Below are 18,689 nucleotides of genomic sequence, written 5' to 3'. Positions count from 1 at the left end.
AAGAATGCATGAAGCCGTTATCACTGGTATTTCCACATTATACTAAAGTTTCCCCATATTAAACATGTTAATATTTTTTCTTCAAGTCGATGATATAAAAATGGTAAATTTTATTCTAGTTAGATCCTCTCCTATATTGGTTTGATTAAACAAGTTAAGAGAATTATTCTTGAACTTTTTTATGATGATAATGTGGCAGCAAAGTCATGAAAAATGGGACTAGCAAGACTCATGACTTAAAATCACAAAACTCTCAGGAGGTATGTGATAATGTGAAATACTTACAAGGGCAGGCATCTTCCACTCTGTTTCTTCAGCTTAAATAGTCATTACTCTGTATTATTTTCCAGGTAGCCTGCCTTAGTAATATTATTAATGCAAAACATGCATCAAGAACAGTGATAAAAAGGAATAATGAAATGCAGGCTGGAAACTGGCACTTGGCTTGGTAATGACCAGCATAAAAACAACTTGTTTACCATGTGACAAATTATAAGGCTGTACAGCTGTAACTGTAATTGGTTTAATGCAAGAGATTTTAATTAAAAAAAAAATTTACATTTGTCTACAGTAACAGTTAAAAAGGGCAACCAGTTACTTCCTTCTATTTGCACAGAAGGGAGGATGAACAAAGAACAGAAAGTGAGAGAATCCAAGGAGAACAGAACATCCTAACGCTGCTTTTTCCTTTATCCTACGTTTGCAAATCCATTCCTTACTAGAATCCTGTTATATTACCACAAGAAATAGCTTGTTAGACCAAAGCTAGGAGGACCATGCACTCTTCTTCCTTACAAATGGAAGGTGAAAGAGAACAATTACATTAAATGATAATGGAGAATTTTCAAGTACTACGCCTTCTCATAAGTTCCATAGATAATTTCCCCCCCCCCCCATTGCTGTGTGAAAGACCCCCACAGTTAACAGGATAATCTAAAAGACATATGTCGGAAACTGTTAGAACAAGTATTTACAAAACAGTTTTCCAGCACAAAGTAAATACAGGAAAAAAAAGAGCAAAAAAAAAATATTTTCCACTAATCTTTCAATAAAAACAATCTTGAAGGTAACTTAAAATAGTCTGTGAAATAGTCTAAAAAAGAAGAGAGAATCAAGGCAATAAAATGCTATGTTTTTTCAGTGGGAGAGCACTGGCTGAAACATAGAACACATTCGATTTCTAACAGAGGAACAAAATCCACCAATGCAGCTGGGGAATAAGAAAGGGAACCTCTAAGCCATGGTATTTTCTCTGCAGTTCAAAAGACCTCTTAGGACTTAAGGACTGAAGCCTCTTATACTGCTTCTATAGAGGATTTTCTCCTTCTCTCAGAAGTAGCTCTACTAGGAACTCTGAAGTTCTTCAAAGCTTTTGTTTGCTCTTTAGATTTCCACTCAAACACACACATACGAATGCCTAAGAGCAGTCTAACTCTCATAACTTACTGTATAATGGAGCTGATTTACAGCATGCTGAAACAAACGGTCCCACCATGTTTTATTTATTGGCATTTATAAAGCTTCCTGGAAGAGAAACATGTACATATTAAGTTCTATATAATTAAAGGAAGAAAAAAATGCACAGAGGAATTATACAAATCTGGTTAGTTAGTATATTCAGGGGATGGTGATCATGAACCCATCTGTAGTTTATAATAGGTAAGCCACAATTTTAGAAAGCTAAACATTTCTTTGTGCTTCAGCTCACCAAAAGGCAATTTTATTTTGAAGCATACATATCCTAAAGATAGACATCACTTCAAGAACAGGAGAGATGCACAAATGCCGTCTGATTTCAGTCTTCTTTATGTGTTACAGAAAAAAACGATACCATTCTGGTCCAGTAGTTCAAAAGATGATGTGTATCTGAAATACCTAACTGAAATAGTCTCAGCAGAGGTAATTTTAAATTCTTATTACATTTATTATTTAGTGTAGCATTTGCTTTGGTAAACCACATGTGCCTGCTACCCTTTCACAAATCAAAAAGCCAAATTATCTTGTCTATAACGGAGTAAAAAAAGAAAAAAAACTCAATATGGCCAAATTCCAAATCTGCATAAAGTTTCCATGAAATATTAAGATATTGGAGAAAACGAACTCAAAACAGAGCAATTAAAGTAAACTTTGCTAAATTTCAAGGCAACAAAAGAATTTCACTATTCAATCTCTACATAAATAAATGCAAAGATTTGTTGTATTATTTTGGTAGATTCTGTACAAGTTTCAGTGATTAATTTTATTTAAATATAACTCTTACAACAATATAATCTAGGATCTTAATGAAATGAAAAGTTGACAGTTCTAATATAGAACTTCCACAGTAGTTATCTTTTAACACTGACGAAACAAGAAATGGCATATAAAAAGGTTTAGATACATTTTCAAATGAAGACATTTTATCCCAGATTCACTATTTTTGTAAGATGAATTTTATCCTTTAGTATGCAACTTAATCCTTTACCTGCCACACAAAGTGTACAATTTATCACAGCAAAATTTACAGAATAGTTGACTTCGGCCTTGGTCTTACAAAGACCTATTTACACATTTGGGATAAGTAACCATTTTTCTTACTTTTAAGTTCTATACATATGTTCAAGCTTTAAGCCTATATTTGAATCTACAAAATCCTACAAGATAAAAAGTCTCTTAAATATACATCTTAGACCCATTACAGTATACTATCTGTATATAGGTGAACCTATCTTTTGCTAAATTCTCCACTGATGACTATGCACTACATAGACACTTGTAGAAAATGAAACACACATTCCGACAGCTAACTCTTTGGTGCTGGTGGGTTTGATTGCTGAAAGCAGCTATTAGGCTGGGAGGGAAAGAAAAAAACCAAACCAAACCAAAACAACCCCCCCACACAAATTCTAGAGATTAACATGCCTCAAACTGCTCCAAAATGTGATCAATCCTGTAACAGATATGTTTTCATATAAGTAGCTGTAGCAAATTCTGTGTTGGAAAACTGCAGTTGCTCAGTATACACACTTCCATATGCTCACTGCCTCATTCTTTAGAATTTGTAACAATTTAACATCTCAAATAAGATCAGTTTTGGTTGGAAATTTTTTTTTTTTTTTTTTTTTGAAATTATGATGCTTGAAGGTCTGTTGCTAACAGTAATCACTTTAATGGAAAAAACAGACCTCAACATCAAAGAGTTAATGTTGTCCATGCATAACTGAAACAACTCGGAGTAAGACTAAGGTTTATAAATCTTTCAGTTTGTCTTGCAGCTCTACCTACAAGGTAGACTTTTTCCCCCCCACTTTAAAATCTAACCCACAGCCAAAATGAATACCTGCTATAAAGAGGGCAGCTATTCATGCAATCATTAGAATTTCCAAAGCACTGGTTAGTTCATAATCAAAAGAAAAAGTACAATTGCAAACAAGTACACAACTTTTTACAAAAAGGCCTCTTTGTGGTATATTATATACAACATAGTGTTCTCATTTTTCTTAAAGTGCTACTGTCATCATATTGGCTTCAAGATCATCTATTGTTTTAGGAGGTCTTTTAGTACAGCACCAGCGCTGGCATCAGGGGACACTGGCAGTGGTGTAAAAGTAGGTAAAGCATCAGAAATAGGTTTCATAAGCAGATGTCCAGAACTACTAGCAGGTGTTATAAGAGGTACTGCTGCAGATCGAGGTGCTAAAAATGGATTTGTGTCTGGTCTTCTGCTGGTTCCTGAGACTGCAGAATCTGAAACATTAAAAGAAAAAATATATATATACACACACATACATTAATAATACTGTTAGAAAATACTTACAAGTCCACCCAATTTCAGAGTATTTGTGATAAGACAAATTCTACAATTGTATTTTAGTTTTGCAATATGAAAATTCAATCTTTTTGCACTGGACTGCAGACATGCACAGACTTTCATTCTCTCTACCTTTTCTCATCTTGGATCTCATCTGCCACTGCTTCCTTTGCCAAACAAAATCTATGGATTCACTTCAGGCAACCAGCTACAAGACTGACTTGAAGATCAGGGGGCTCCCAAGACCTGGCATCCATATTGTGCTTGTTAGCAGCCAAAATTCAGTAGAAGTTCAGGCTATCCAGAAATTTTATACGTCCCTGCAACAGGCATGAACTGCCTTCGCAGAGGTTCACTCTGCCCACCCATCAGGCATGAATTAATTATCTGTCATGCGGACTCCAGCACTATGTGAGACATATGGGCCCTTCTGCATGTGCCACAATGCAGCACATGGGTGGGCTTCCCATCCTATGACATATTGGGCTCAGCTGCTCCAGAGTCAGTCCCAAAAATCCCCTGCAAATAAACAATGTGGACAGGGAGTCATGATTTAGTCTTGAGACAAATTCTGGTATTAGATCACTTGTGAAATTCTTATCAAATTTCTCTTTTGACAGAAGAATTTGGTCCTAAATTGTTTTCTTTTTTAATCTAATCAACTCACCCCTCCTCACCTTCCCCCATCAAATTCTCTTTCAGCTCCAGATTTAACTTGTTTTCCAAGGCCGAGGTCCATATACTAGACATATAATAAAAATTAAATGGACATTCCCATGTAATATTCATTGCTTGGATCAGTAATTTTGTTCAGGCTTTTCATTTTAAAAAAAGATCTTCCATCATGTAAACATCTTAATTCTTACAGATGTCTTCTTGTGTGGATGTGATACTGACATCTGTATCCAACACTTAAAAAATGCTACCGTATGGTTTATTTCCAGTAACTGAAAATTTAAAACACCCAAACAATTAAAGGGATATATATAATGGGTGCCAGTTTTACAAGCCAGCAATCTAGCTCCTGAATGGATGAAAGGATCCAAGAACTTAGTCTTCCAGACAAGGAAGTTGGGCTTTTGCCAAGTAAAACAGGTCTCTATCTATATTACCATTACACTACAAGAAAAAAAGAGTAAAAAGAAACTTTAAATTCAATTTATATTAAAAAATTGCTTTCAGAGATAAGCTGGTATTTTACATGAGACATACTTGCTTTATAGCATCTAACTACTTTAAGCCAAGGGGGTATTTCTTCTATGCCTGTATCTCTCTATGCCTGTATCTCTCTATGCCTGTATCTCTCTATGCCTGTATCTCTCTATGCCTGTATCTCTCTATGCCTGTATCTCTCTATGCCTGTATCTCTCTATGCCTGTATCTCTCTATGCCTGTATCTCTCTATGCCTGTATCTCTCTATGCCTGTATCTCTCTATGCCTGTATCTCTCTATGCCTGTATCTCTCTATGCCTGTATCTCTCTATGCCTGTATCTCTCTATGCCTGTATCTCTCTATGCCTGTATCTCTCTATGCCTGTATCTCTCTATGCCTGTATCTCTCTATGCCTGTATCTCTCTATGCCTGTATCTCTCTATGCCTGTATCTCTCTATGCCTGTATCTCTCTATGCCTGTATCTCTCTATGCCTGTATCTCTCTATGCCTGTATCTCTCTATGCCTGTATCTCTCTATGCCTGTATCTCTCTATGCCTGTATCTCTCTATGCCTGTATCTCTCTATGCCTGTATCTCTCTATGCCTGTATCTCTCTATGCCTGTATCTCTCTATGCCTGTATCTCTCTATGCCTGTATCTCTCTATGCCTGTATCTCTCTATGCCTGTATCTCTCTATGCCTGTATCTCTCTATGCCTGTATCTCTCTATGCCTGTATCTCTCTATGCCTGTATCTCTCTATGCCTGTATCTCTCTATGCCTGTATCTCTCTATGCCTGTATCTCTCTATGCCTGTATCTCTCTATGCCTGTATCTCTCTATGCCTGTATCTATCAGCTTACGACTGTTAAAAGTTTCAGTTGAAACAAGCTTCTGTAAATCAACATGACACATTCACCATTAAGGTGAAGGTTTAGAGGCGCATAAAAAATTAAGTACAAACTGTATCAGTTAAACTGAAATTTGGATCTTATATTACTCAGAAACAAGTGCACAGATCCTTACAGAATCAGAAGTAGAGCCAAAAATCATTAATTTCCACCTAAGTAACTGTTCTTTGCCTTAAAAAAAGAAAAAAGAAAAAAAAAAGGAAAGAAATCAAAGACTCTAGCACAGCTTAGAAACAGATTCCAAATCAGGCCATGTACTTATCTCATTTCAGTCCTCTCCAAGTGAGCAGGTTCTATATATCAGAGAGGCACTACAGTGTTGTTATTACTTGTATTCTTCACTCAATGAGACCCAGGCTGATCAACAGGGATGCTGAAAATCAGGACTGGGTGAAGTCTGCACAGCATATGTTTGGACCTAACAGGCACTGTTAAAGCCTCTCTATATCGAGGAAGTATGTTCATTCCAAACTTCAGTTTTGCGGGTTTAGGAAGCAGGGAAAGAGAAAGGAAAAAGAAAAAGAAAAGAAAAAGAAAAAGAAAAAAGAGAAAGAAGAAAAGAGAGAAAGAAGAGGAAAATGGTGGTAGCACAGAATCAAATTCATAGTTCTCAGGTGAGGAAGCAGAGAATCATTTAAATGCCTTTCAAAATTCTGCCTTAAGTTATTTATGTTCCATGTAAATTTTCAAATTCTCCTTCAAATGTTACCTTGTATTTGACTGCTTGATGGAGTACTGCTAGTTTTACCAGTTCCTGCTGCTCCTAAAGGTTTCATATCGTGAACAGAGAGCTTTGGTGGAGGAAGGGTTGGGCAAGATTCTGTTTCAAGGAATTTCACAAACAATTCTGAAAAAGACTACAAGAGATTACCAGTTAATATATTTTTTACCTATTTTCAACAGAGCATCAGTAAGTAAAAAAAAGCTATCAACAGGCTCCAAAGTGTTTTGTACTGGCACTTAAAGCAGTGTGGCAACAATGATACATTTTCAAAATATGAAGTTTTTGTTTTCTCAGTGAATGGCATCTATGTGTAGCTGATAAACTTCAGAGATAACACATATTCTTCCACCAGGGTTTCATTATTGATTGTTTCAAGATTAATTTCAAACCAATTCAAACCAATTGTTTCAAGAACCCCATGCGGCAACTGACATTGTATTTCCTGTGTCCATGCTCAATTAAAAAACACCCCCACCAAAACATTTAATTAAAATATCGATTTCTTTTAAAACGCTTTCTTTCATTTGACAAAAGCATCCTGAATAGAAGAAACATGGACTGCTTAAGGCGTCAGTGGCAGAATATAACATTTTGCTTAGAAGAGCTGATGCTATATATACAAAAGCACTAATTTTCTTCTTTTACATCTGTAGTTAATAAGACTACAATCCTTCAGTAGCCTAAATGCCTGCATTATTTTAGTGAGCAAAAAATGAACCCATATCCTTACAGTTCTAGATGATTTACAGGAGTCAATTCTCCAAAATCCTCTTCTAGCTCAATGAGCAAAAAAACAAAGTTAATCCAAAATACCCAGTTCCTCAGTGCCCCAGTACATTATTTAGTGTGGTACAAAATGGAAAGTTCTATAGATTAACTGTTTCCAGGGACCATGTGATCAGAACTGCTGCTTTAGAAAGCTTACATAAAGCATATAAAGTTGATACTGTAAGAGGCACTAGCTGCAACAGCCAAGAAAGCTTTTCAAATGAAATTTAAAAGACAAATAGGAACACAGTCAATAAAATACGATGTTATGGTCTTCTGTACTGTTGACTATTGAAGACTTCCAGAGTCCCACATGTATTTGAGCTCTTGCACTGTTATTTGCAAGATAAAATCCCTACTGGAGGAAGTCAGTGATCTCTGCAGCCAGTGGAACAGTAATCAGATTCATATTAGCCCAACATTTAGGACTGTATAATTTTCATCAATGCCTACATATTTATTCAGTGCAAAAACCCCCATGCACAAAGCAAACAAATTATACAAAATATAGTAGCATCAGTAAATTAAGTTCACTATAATGATGAACCAAACACCCTGCATTCACCTGCAACTTCCCCGATTTTTCCACTCAACCATAAAGAATGCATGATTAATCCTTACACTGTTAAAAATGGACTGTTGAGTTGGTCTCAAAGGTGTATTAGGGACACTCTTTGACCCAGCTCCTCCTCCACCAAGCCAGCTAGTCACCCATCTGGTAACTCCTCTTTGGTCTTCGGATAACAACTAGGAAGTTAAAAAAAAAAATAGCAAAACAAAAACAAAACAACACATAAAATATAATGAGCATGATGTTGCCTTTTTTATTCACAAGAACTGATGTGGGAATACCACAGAATCCTATGGATAAACAAACAGCCTTTAACTGTTGGCCAAACTTCATTCTCTGCCTGAAAAACTAGGAGTCAAAAGTCCTGACTCTCTATTTAAAAATATAAAACACATTCTTCACAATACCTAGTGGCACATGTAAAACTGACTTACTTTTCTATAACTGCCATATTACAGCTATTATACACAACAGCACAAAGTTAAATCCTTTCCTTTCTGTGCATTAACATTCCTCAGCAAAATGAAATCTTTGGGTACCCTATTAAAATACAGTTATTACGAGATTAAGATCAGCATGTCCCACATAAAAAAAAAAATTAATTCAGATCAGAGAACAAAAAATACTTTCCACACAAGAAGTGCAGGGACCGTCACATTTAGTTTTGTAGCAAATCGTTCTATTTTCTTCTAAGCACATCTCAAATGAAAAAGGAAGCCTGGTTTTCATAAAAGTATTACCTGATCAAGTTCTTCCTTTTTTATTCCTAAGATACTTCCCATTAACCTTAATACCTCAGGACGTTTATTTTTTGGAGTATGAAAATGTCCAACAAAGAGATTTCTCATCAGGAGCCTATAGCACAAAGAAAGCTTGTTATACAGGCTGCTCTTACGTAACAGTTGATACAGAAGTACGGATGTCTCAACTGTGATGCATTTATTCCCTATTCTTTTTCCTAATTTGTGATAATCAAAATGAACAACCCAGTACAAGGAACTAAAATGGAACCTCACCAATGTTTTTTCCATCCAAATTAAAGCATTTCTTACACAGCAAGCAACAATGTGGACAGTTTCAGAAATACTGTAGTAAATCAAAACTATATTGTATATGAGCAAGTTTTGATGTGAGTGTTACAAACTAGGAAAATGTTTATTCTAGTATCTTGACACAAGAGAGCATTTAAACAGGTACTTGTGCGTGGTCCCAAATAAAGGCTTAAGGAAGGGGGCAGGGAATCCATTTGCCTATTCTACTTTCAATTTTGACAGGGAGAGAGATGAGAAAGACCATGCAAGAGAGATCAAATGTACACAAAGTCCAGGTGATACTCACTGTGGGAAAGGGCTTACTGTTCATACCTTAGACACATTACAACAGATTTTCACTGATAGCTTTCCCCTCCATCTGCAGAGGCCATGCTACTGAAATGTAATTCTACTGAAGAAACATATTGGTAGTTCAAATTTATATACACATAGGTTTTTAATTGTCAAAATTAATAATTACAACCACTGAAGAACTGAAAAATGTCAAAGTAATCAAGGTATAATTACAAGATTACACACAGAGGCCCAGTCCCACACTACTCTTATGACTGTAATGGTCTTATCTCTGCACATGGCGAGGAAAAAAGAACAAAAACATACACCAATATAACAAAGGACTTACTTGTCCACCTTTCCTTCTGTGCTGTTGATAAGATTCATTAGTTTATTTTGTACATCTTCTAGCATTTCTCTTCTGATCTCACCTATAAAATGTGATTTCAAAACGAACAAAAATGGAGAACTTGCTTTCAAAACATTATTAATTCATACTTACGTTTCAAACCAAAAATGTTTAATATTAAAATTTTTAAATATTGTTATGGTCCACTTTTAATAAAATCAGCATGATTTTATAAAAGGTGGCAACTTAGTAAGTGATTATTTTAATTCATAAGCTGAAATTTCTAGAATAATACTCAATGCTAAAGTACAGAAACATACATAATACAAATCCACTGCAAAACTGATGAGCTGCTGAGTTACACCTAGATGACAGAGAACTGGAAAGGAGCTATGGATCAGGGTCTGCAGTCCTGCGGTTGCAATCCTTTTCATAACCTGACCAAACTCCATGTTGTCAGGTCTTTTCATCTCAGCACTCCTACTTGAAGGCTGTTCCAGAAAGCTACAACTGGATGGTTAGTGACCACCTTCTAAACACCAATCTGAATTTTCTTTAAAAATACATTAAAGATGTGAAGAGCTGTTTCAACAGATTCCAGGTGCAATTTTACCTCTTGACTGAAGAAGTGCAAGAGGGACCATTAGTTCAGAAAGGACATCATTGCCCTGAAGCAGAAGTACTGCCCTTCCAGACTCCAGAGCTTATTGTTATTTTCAGAGCTCTGCAAAATATTGGGAAATGGCAGAGTTTCTATAACTCAGCTTTATCCCCTTTTCTGGGTATTGCCTACCCAGTCAGAGCAGTTACAGCAGACCACCTAGGTAACAGACTGAGACAGCTGTCATAGCATATCCTGCTCTGAAAAGACAGCCTTTAACGTACGCTTCCTCATTTCCATCTTACCTTTCCAATGCCCATGGATTCTTTTAAGACACCAGCATCCCATTTTCAGGCTCGATAAAGTATTTAAAGCAACACTACACTTGAATATTAATCTCAAACATTCCTAAGCTCTGCTATTTCACATAGTCTACTGGCAGGTTCCTAAAGCCTCTAAGTACTTAGGAGTTCTCCAGTTTCCCAGGAGAAGCACAGGCTAGCCCAGCAACATCAGTCACTTGCTGTGGCTCTCTTCCATTGAGCACCTTCCCTGCTCCTGCTACAAGCCTTCTCCTCACACTTGAAACATAATGCTGGAACGCACTCACGCATCCCAGAACCACTGCTGCGCTTCGCCACTCCTCACGCTAGCAAGGAACGCTCGGCAGAGATTCACGCAAGACTCCCCTGGCTTTCCGAAGTAGAAAAATTCAGTTTAAAACGATAGAGATGAAATGCCACAACTTCTGAAGAAAACTTAGAAGAAAATAGTGGCAAACACTTTCAGTCAGGTGTCACAGCCTGCCCATTTAATAGGCCAGTATCACAGGTGAGTTAATCAGGGGGGTTTCTTAAGTGTGCCAGGAGACGCTACACAAATCTTCTGACATTTTTGCACACTGACTCCAAGCTTTGATGCAGTTCTGTAGTGGCTGCAATGAAATCACTTCATCTAGCATATCACAACAATGATAACATTACATGAATCACTTTTTCACACCAGAAACCTGGAACAGGAACTATGAGAAGAGTAAGAGAGGAGTTCAGATCCTAGATTCGCTAATGGTGCAACCTTCCTGCTTTTTGAAATTCTTGAGCTTAATCAATCGTTTGTCTCTGATGAACACGTTTTAGCTTCACGACACAAGAATGTCTAAAGGGGAAGATACAAAGGTAGCAGCCCATTGAATTAGAAGAGGCAGCCATGGCCTGATGTTATGTTCATCATTCTTGTCCAGTAATTCCAGAGCACCAACTTCTCTACCCTTCTAAAATTTCACTAACGCAAATTACTTGCTAGCTCACATACAGAATATGCCAATTACCCCAATCATTCTGGTCAGTAACTCAGACTTCCTCTGGCCTCCCAAACTCATAAAAACAGCCTTTTAAAATAAAGCTCATAATAAAGGGAAAAAACCCATCTCCTGAAGGTTTTACTTGCCAAAATTTATTTTATAACCTTTCTCCTGTAAGGAAACAAGATCCAAACTTTTCTAAGACTCAGCTACATTAGAAACTGAATAAAAGTATCTGATGTTTAGGTCTACATAAGACTGCAAAAAGGATAGAGTAAAAAATGCTGGGGGGGGGGGGGGGGAAGCTCATCTGACTTAAATCCCCAAATACAGGAACATTGCCAGCAAAATGTTCTCAGACAAGAAAAGAAATATTTACAAGGTACAAAGAATTTTTTGCTAAACAGGTGATTTCATCTCACAACAGCTAAGATGAAAATTTTCACCAAATTGAGCTTCTGCAAGATACAATCTTCCAGGTTACTTTTTTTCTAATAAAAGTACAAATAAGTTTGTGTGTGTGATAAAGACTTAAGAAATGCCTTAGAACATGGACCCTCTATGTGAGGACCAACTATATCCTGAAGTTACATCACCAGAGACAATGATTTTTTCTCCCCCCCGAAAGGTTGAATTGTTATCCTCATATCCTAAAGAAAAAGTGCCCATCAGCTTAAATTTTCCTACAAATTTAATCTCTCTGGGGCTCATATTTTTACTTCATAAAAACAAACAACAAAGAACAAAGGTACATTTTTTGGAAAGAATCTATAAGACAAATGCAATAAAAACCTCAACATCTTTGAAGGAATGATGGGCTACTTTAGAACTCTTTAAAAAAACAAAACAAAACTTTTACTTCAGAGAAGATGGAGACAAGGGAAGAAAAGTGACTTTTATAAATCTGCATACCTTTCAAATCATCTGGGACGTATGAAAAACACTCTAGTTTCCACACGACTTCTTAATCTTTAATAAATGCAGGCCACAACTATGTTGACACAGCATGGCTCTCAATTAACACTAATAACTCCATGACAACCTCCTCAGTGTTTTGGTACACATCAAAGAACCAGGCTGTGGAACGGATACAACCTAACGTGTCCTGTTCAAAGACTCCACATCTTTATAAATATTTTACCTCATAAACATGAATTTTAGAGAGTGCAGAGCAGAAAAAATTAAGTAGTGTCAGGATGGGAAAATTCTTATTCAAGGAGCATAAGGACTAAGTTCCTTTTTCAAAGGAGGTTAAGAAACAAACAAAATTACACATACTATACTACATCATATCTTGCAACAACTGCATCCATATGCACTGAAACTCATTCCAATAATGTGACGGCTCTTTAGCACTCCTTGCTCTCAAAATGCCAGAGTGAGGTACTGGAGAATTATTCCATGTTTTTAAGATTTAAAGTTCTCTAAAACTCATCTATTTTGTAAGTGTGGTTAAAGAGGACCCCTGAAGCTAGAATGAAAATAATTGTAATATATTTATGAAATGGTAACAGTTGTAGGAGCATACAAGCAAGCTGATTTATATTTAGGTCTTCTACAGAGCAAAAGGGAAGAAAAAAAAGTTAAACTCCTAATACCACAAAAAGATAAACAGTGTCTGAAAATAAGCTTCACGTAAATCCCACGTTGTTGCTATTATATACTCTACACAGCAAGAAAGCAGCAAGTTTCCGTTTCAATTTTTATTCGCATAATGAATTTTAAAATAAATCTACTGATAATTTTAAAGTGAAATGTTACTGCTAAGCATTTTCTGTTACTTCTGACGGAACGCTTTAGACTGAAGAGGATCAACTTTTAATGACACCTACATAGCTACATTCATCCAAACAGTGACTACACAGCTTGCATTTTTAAAATGGAGTATTTCCTTCTAAAATAGAATTTCACAGTTGAAAAGGGCTTAAATATTTACTTCATGTGCGTGTAAAAAGACTAAATAACAAAAAAGACCCAAGTGAAAATTCAGCATGGACTGCTGTAAACCAAACATTTACAACAGTCTCCAAAAATCTGTTAACCATTTATGGCAATCCAGAAAAGTGCATCTGGTACATCTTATACTTTTCCATTAAAATCACTTTGCCTGCCAAAAAAATCCATAAAGAAATCCTTCAAAAGATTTGGCCAGCAAAACTGTGTCTGGGAATGTATTTGGCTGATTTTCAATAAGACATTATATGTTTTCTTGTGTAAATAGAGAAAACGGAGTGGTCTCTTTTTTCAATAAAATTATGATTTATTCTACAACAACATTAAAGTGCTGTTTTCTTTATTCAGTGACCTCTTAAATTTTTTTTTTGAAAACTAAATCACTTGCCAATACAACAAAGCTTAATAAAATACTGAGATCCAGTTTTCTCTCAAAGTTCAAACTTACTAACATGTTCCCCCTCTTGCTCTGATATGCAAAGTTCTGCAATCAAAATTAACCGTAACCACAGAGCTCCCCATTCCATACAGTGTCATATTTGCCTATGCAAAGGTTAATTTTGACTCAGGGTGTTCGAAAACTTTTGCTGTGAATGTCTGTAGTGAGACAGAGAATTACAGATAATCTGATTCAAAAAAAAAAACAGCAAAAACAACAATAACTAGTCACACATTCATATAACAGATTGAAATTTAGATTGTAAAACTCAGACTGTGAATTCAGGGAACACTCCTATGATGTCCATGGGATGCCAAACTGCACTTAAGTAAATACTCATTCAATTACATAGTAAAAGTCACAACATTACAAAATTGTAGAGATCTTGCTGAATTAATTGAGGCTTTTCAAATGACTTTTCACACTAATTACCCAGTCCCAAGCAAATCTGCTTAAAAATATGTGAGTGCATATATATATATATTTACATATGTTTATATATACATATATATATGTATGCATGTCAGTCAAGAGGAAGACTAACCGTATTTTAAAAATGAGTAGCAATAATTAGTTGAGCACGTTCAGAGCAAAAAGAGTTACCACTGCATCCAGTAGAGATGATGGTCCAGGCACCTCCCCCCCAACAAGCCCTAATAAAAGGTGTTCACCCAAAAATTTCCCACAGACATGGGACAATGAACATAAAGTAACAGCTGTTGGGTAACTGCAGAGAAGGAGCAAACCTCTGCCCTTAGAACCTCCTTTAGAGAGCCCCCCACCTCAAACTTCAGGGACAAGTCAGAAGTTTTCCTCCAGCTTTAGATTCACCCCATGTGCTCAGTAAAAGCATAACAGAGGATGCCACAGTAAAAACAAAATACAGTGACCCACAGAAATAGAGAGGGAAAGACAAAGTAGGAAGAGTTGGGAAAAATGGAGGGAGAGACACCACAACCACATAGGAAGGAGAAAAAAAAAAAAAAGGCCTAACATTCCCTCAGCACTCGGTACTGTTGGTGACATCCATTTATATCACACAACTGTCACACAACTAGACACAGAAAAGTAACTTTCACTTCTGGTTCAAGGAAACTTTGCGGTCAAAATTACAGGTCAGGGCTGAGCTGTAACTACAGTAACCCAGCAAAATTATCATTAGTATTCCCTCATAAAAAAGAATTTTTGGTAAGTTTCTAGGAATGTCACATCGTCCCCTCAGTTGCTTGGCGTGTTCTAAGGAGAGATGAAAAAAAGGCAGTTACCTTCTTTCTTAAGCTCCTCAATCTGTTCCTCTTTGAAGTCAAGTTGCTCAGTAAGCCTTGATGCTGCATCCAGTGCAGCATTTGCCTCTCCTAAACTTTCCTGAAAAGAGGGCATGAAATGGACAAAATGAGAAGGGAGATCACTATCACAACTATGTCAATGCGACATAGATCAAACATGACAGTTGCAGAGACTCCAATCACTTCTACTTTAAAGTAACTGGACTGTAAACATCCTCAGAAAATGGATGTTCAGCAGAGGAATGCTGTCTTCCTGGCCACCTTTTAGTCCTCTCCCTTCCAGAGAGAAGAGACTAACAACATAACTTCATATATTCTTAAGATAACAACATTCAGCAGAGTATTAAAAAAAGAAAAGAAGATAAAGAATTAGCATTCAACTTCAGAGTATTATTCACAGCCCACCTGCAATGATACAACTTTTTCTTCTAACTTCTCAGCCTTTTTCTTCCACTCTGAAGTCTGTTTTTGGTGTTTTTCTAGCTCTGCTGAATACATGGCTTTTTCTTCTAAATGATTAGAAAAAATACAAATTTACAAGAGTTCTTAGTTCATAATATTTAGTTCTCTGTGTTTAGGGATATACAGTTGTAAAACCTCAGAATTATCACACGCAGACTTAATGAGGTAGAGGTGAAATTCTAGTCTCATAAAAGGGATACTGACCATTAGTTTTCATGGAGTCAGAATTTTAGTAAAGTTTGGTTTAAAGACGAAAGATTCTGAAATTCAAGCCATCTAAAAGAAAACCAAGTAACTGACATTTGAAAAGCACCAAAATACCATAACTATCCCATCTGAAAAACGCTTGTTGCGATCTTTAATTTCAGTATTTCATGACAAAACTTACCCTGTTGGAATTGCTCTAGTACCATCTGCAGGTTAGCCAGTGATAATGCATACTGTTTCACTTGCTCCTGTGAGATGGTCAGCTGTAGCATAGTTTCATCCCTCTGCTTGGAAACCAGGTTTAATTGCTCTTGCAGAGACTCAACCTGCAGACTAGCTTGATGACTTCATAAAAATCAAATACATTTTTTTATGAAGTTGGCAGAAATAATCACAGAGAAACTTAAATTCTGCAGCAAGATTAACCTACCTTTAATTTTAGCTCAATTTATAAAAATGAAGGCAAACATTTTTTCTGATTCTTCATATAAAAAACCACCACCCCATTTTAAATAAGTTTGGTAATTTCAGCAATCAGCAAATAAGAACCACTTTTGCTTGAAGTGCATTACAAAAAGAAAAGATAATTTTTGTTTGGATTGCTTACTGTAAAGATATTTGCACAAAAACAGAACCCACAGCTTGCTAATTTCTATCAATTTTTACTTTTTAAGCCAGTCTAAGAAGTCAATATATCCTGCTCCATAATGACGAATGAATACCCCATTTATATCTCCATTAAACAAAAAGATCATGAATCTGATTTACTCCGGTGTTAAGGAGTCTGTTTCAACAGTGCATACCAGGTGGGAAATAGGCTGTATCTGTTGAAAGATATTTGACAAGTATTTTTGATGAAGAATTTAGAAACAGTCTAATGAATATTTTTACGAAATCTCCTCCCAACTCTTCCATTTTTTTCCCCCACAATTTTATACAGCAATTTCTGCTCATCTCAAATCTATTCGTTGGGACTGTTATAAGCAAAACGCATCTTCAGCACTTAAAGAAAGGAAGATTGCCACTACACTTTTTTTTTTTTTTTTTGATTAAAATACTTGTTCATTTGGACAACTGTAATAAAATAGAAAAAGAATTCTTATGATCAAAGCAACCAACATTCCTTAAAGCAACTAAAACAAAGTCAAGATAGGCATTGAGTAATTTTAATTCTCCAGATTTCATTATCCTAGCTGAAAAATATGTTTATGGCAGATAAGTAGAAAAAAAATGGCTTCAGTCTCCCAGATTCTGCTGCCCATGAGAACCTCAATGATTTTTGCTTTGTTTAAAAAAAGTACAGCGTTGTGCACTGTCTATGCTATTAGGTATAAAATAAGGATGTGTAATTGTTTCAAAAGCAGTAATCAAAGCATCACAAGCGCATCCAAGTGTATAAGATTCTTTCACAGTGAATGAAGCCTTGACTATAAAGTCAATTAAGTCTGTCTTCCATGCTATCTAATGCATTTGACAGACAAATAAATTGATAGGCTGCAGGGTTTTTATTGTTTCTGGTTCTAAGCACTGTCGAAGAGCTGATATTTCTATAGCTGCTTCAAAAAGGACAAAAATTCTTTTAGCCAAATATATCAAATCACCTTCCTGATTTAGAATAACAACAGTTTGTATCTTTTTCTCTTCTCAAGTGCTCAGCACTTTCTAGAATTCTAATTCAATAAAATAAAGCCATCAGCACCACTCTAGCTAACCGTAATCTTTACAGATAATGCCACTGCTAGACAGATGAAAAGACTACCTGGCATTCTCCACTGCAGTAGATGAGGACACCAGTTTTTCTTCCAAAACCAAAACTTTCTTTCTTAGTTTGGCCTCTCTGTCTTCTGCAGCTAAAGCTTCACGTGTGTAGGAGTCCTCCATTTCTAAAAGGTGATTACGCAGCCTGTCCAGTTCCTGGTTTAGGCGCTGCTCTTTCTCACGCAAATGCTGCATCTGTGTAGAACGGATCTTAAGCTGCTTGTAGTAACACCTCTCATAAAAGTAACGTAAGCAAAAATAAAATAGTTCCTTTGAAGTAAGTTGCACATATTGATAAGTGCTTTTTATAAGTTAGTGTTACCAAAAATCACTCATATAACAAAATATTATATATGCATTTTCTCATTCATTTTTCTTTTATTTTTTGCAAGTTATTTGGTGTTGTACCTCACTTTGCAGGGCACTGCTCTCCATTTGCTTCTGTTTGAGTGCCACCATTACTTGGTCTCTCTCTTGCTGAAAAGTAACAGCTTTTTCCTGCATTGATTTAACTTCATTTAACAGTTGATTCAGCTCCCCTGTCTTGCCCTGTTGAAGAAGCAAATAAGCATTTAAAACGTGACAAATGGTTTTACCAAAGGAGATGCAGTCTCTGCCCAGACAAACTTACTTCTCTAAAGATGATACTGATGTACTAAGGGGCAGTACTCATAGCCCTATAGCACAAAAACACATTCAGAAAAAATATTATTTTGAAGTTATTTCACTCACACGTTAACAAACAAAAAGATATTCCTAAAGACACTAGAGAGATACACCATCTGAACTGATTGCTGTGAACAAACAGGTATCTATCAGCCTTTTGCATTTCAGGCACTTGTATACTTGAAAATTTCAATTTTTTCTCAATGTTTGCAATCTATTCTCTGTGATATGCTTATTAGGCCACGCACATGTGAAGCAGCAGCCTAGGAAAGTCAGCTTGTCCTAGCTTAAGGAGACTGAACACATGAAGAAATCCCAAGGATAAAAAGACCACCTCACCCTAAAAGATTAGCCTTTAATGAATCAGGGCAACGTCCACCACCTGCTTAGATGTCAAATTTCAACAAATAATTTCATCATTTATA

At 36.2% G+C, this 18,689-nt stretch overlaps 1 protein-coding gene across 4 annotated transcripts in view; it reads right to left on the bottom strand.

The window, feature by feature from the left end:
* Positions 1 to 518: 518 nt before the first annotated feature.
* The window catches only part of TRIP11 (thyroid hormone receptor interactor 11), a 36,401-nt gene continuing 18,230 nt past the window's right edge, over positions 519 to 18,689 (bottom strand). For all 4 annotated transcript variants that reach the window (XM_026111775.2, XM_026111791.2, XM_064512168.1 and 1 more), the window contains 10 exons: positions 18,007 to 18,147; positions 17,600 to 17,793; positions 16,022 to 16,185; positions 15,577 to 15,680; positions 15,151 to 15,250; positions 9,593 to 9,674; positions 8,659 to 8,773; positions 7,969 to 8,094; positions 6,565 to 6,712; positions 519 to 3,726 (listed from right to left, as the gene is read on the bottom strand). In XM_026111775.2, the coding sequence (XP_025967560.2) occupies positions 3,518 to 3,726; positions 6,565 to 6,712; positions 7,969 to 8,094; positions 8,659 to 8,773; positions 9,593 to 9,674; positions 15,151 to 15,250; positions 15,577 to 15,680; positions 16,022 to 16,185; positions 17,600 to 17,793; positions 18,007 to 18,147 (1,383 nt within the window). In that variant the 3' untranslated portion in view covers positions 519 to 3,517. The remainder of the gene's footprint in view (positions 3,727 to 6,564; positions 6,713 to 7,968; positions 8,095 to 8,658; positions 8,774 to 9,592; positions 9,675 to 15,150; positions 15,251 to 15,576; positions 15,681 to 16,021; positions 16,186 to 17,599; positions 17,794 to 18,006; positions 18,148 to 18,689) is intronic.

The sequence above is a fragment of the Dromaius novaehollandiae genome, chromosome 5, assembly GCF_036370855.1.
Source record: "Dromaius novaehollandiae isolate bDroNov1 chromosome 5, bDroNov1.hap1, whole genome shotgun sequence".
NCBI classification, from domain to species: Eukaryota; Metazoa; Chordata; class Aves; order Casuariiformes; family Dromaiidae; genus Dromaius; species Dromaius novaehollandiae.
This window is presented reverse-complemented; position numbering and strand designations above follow the sequence as displayed.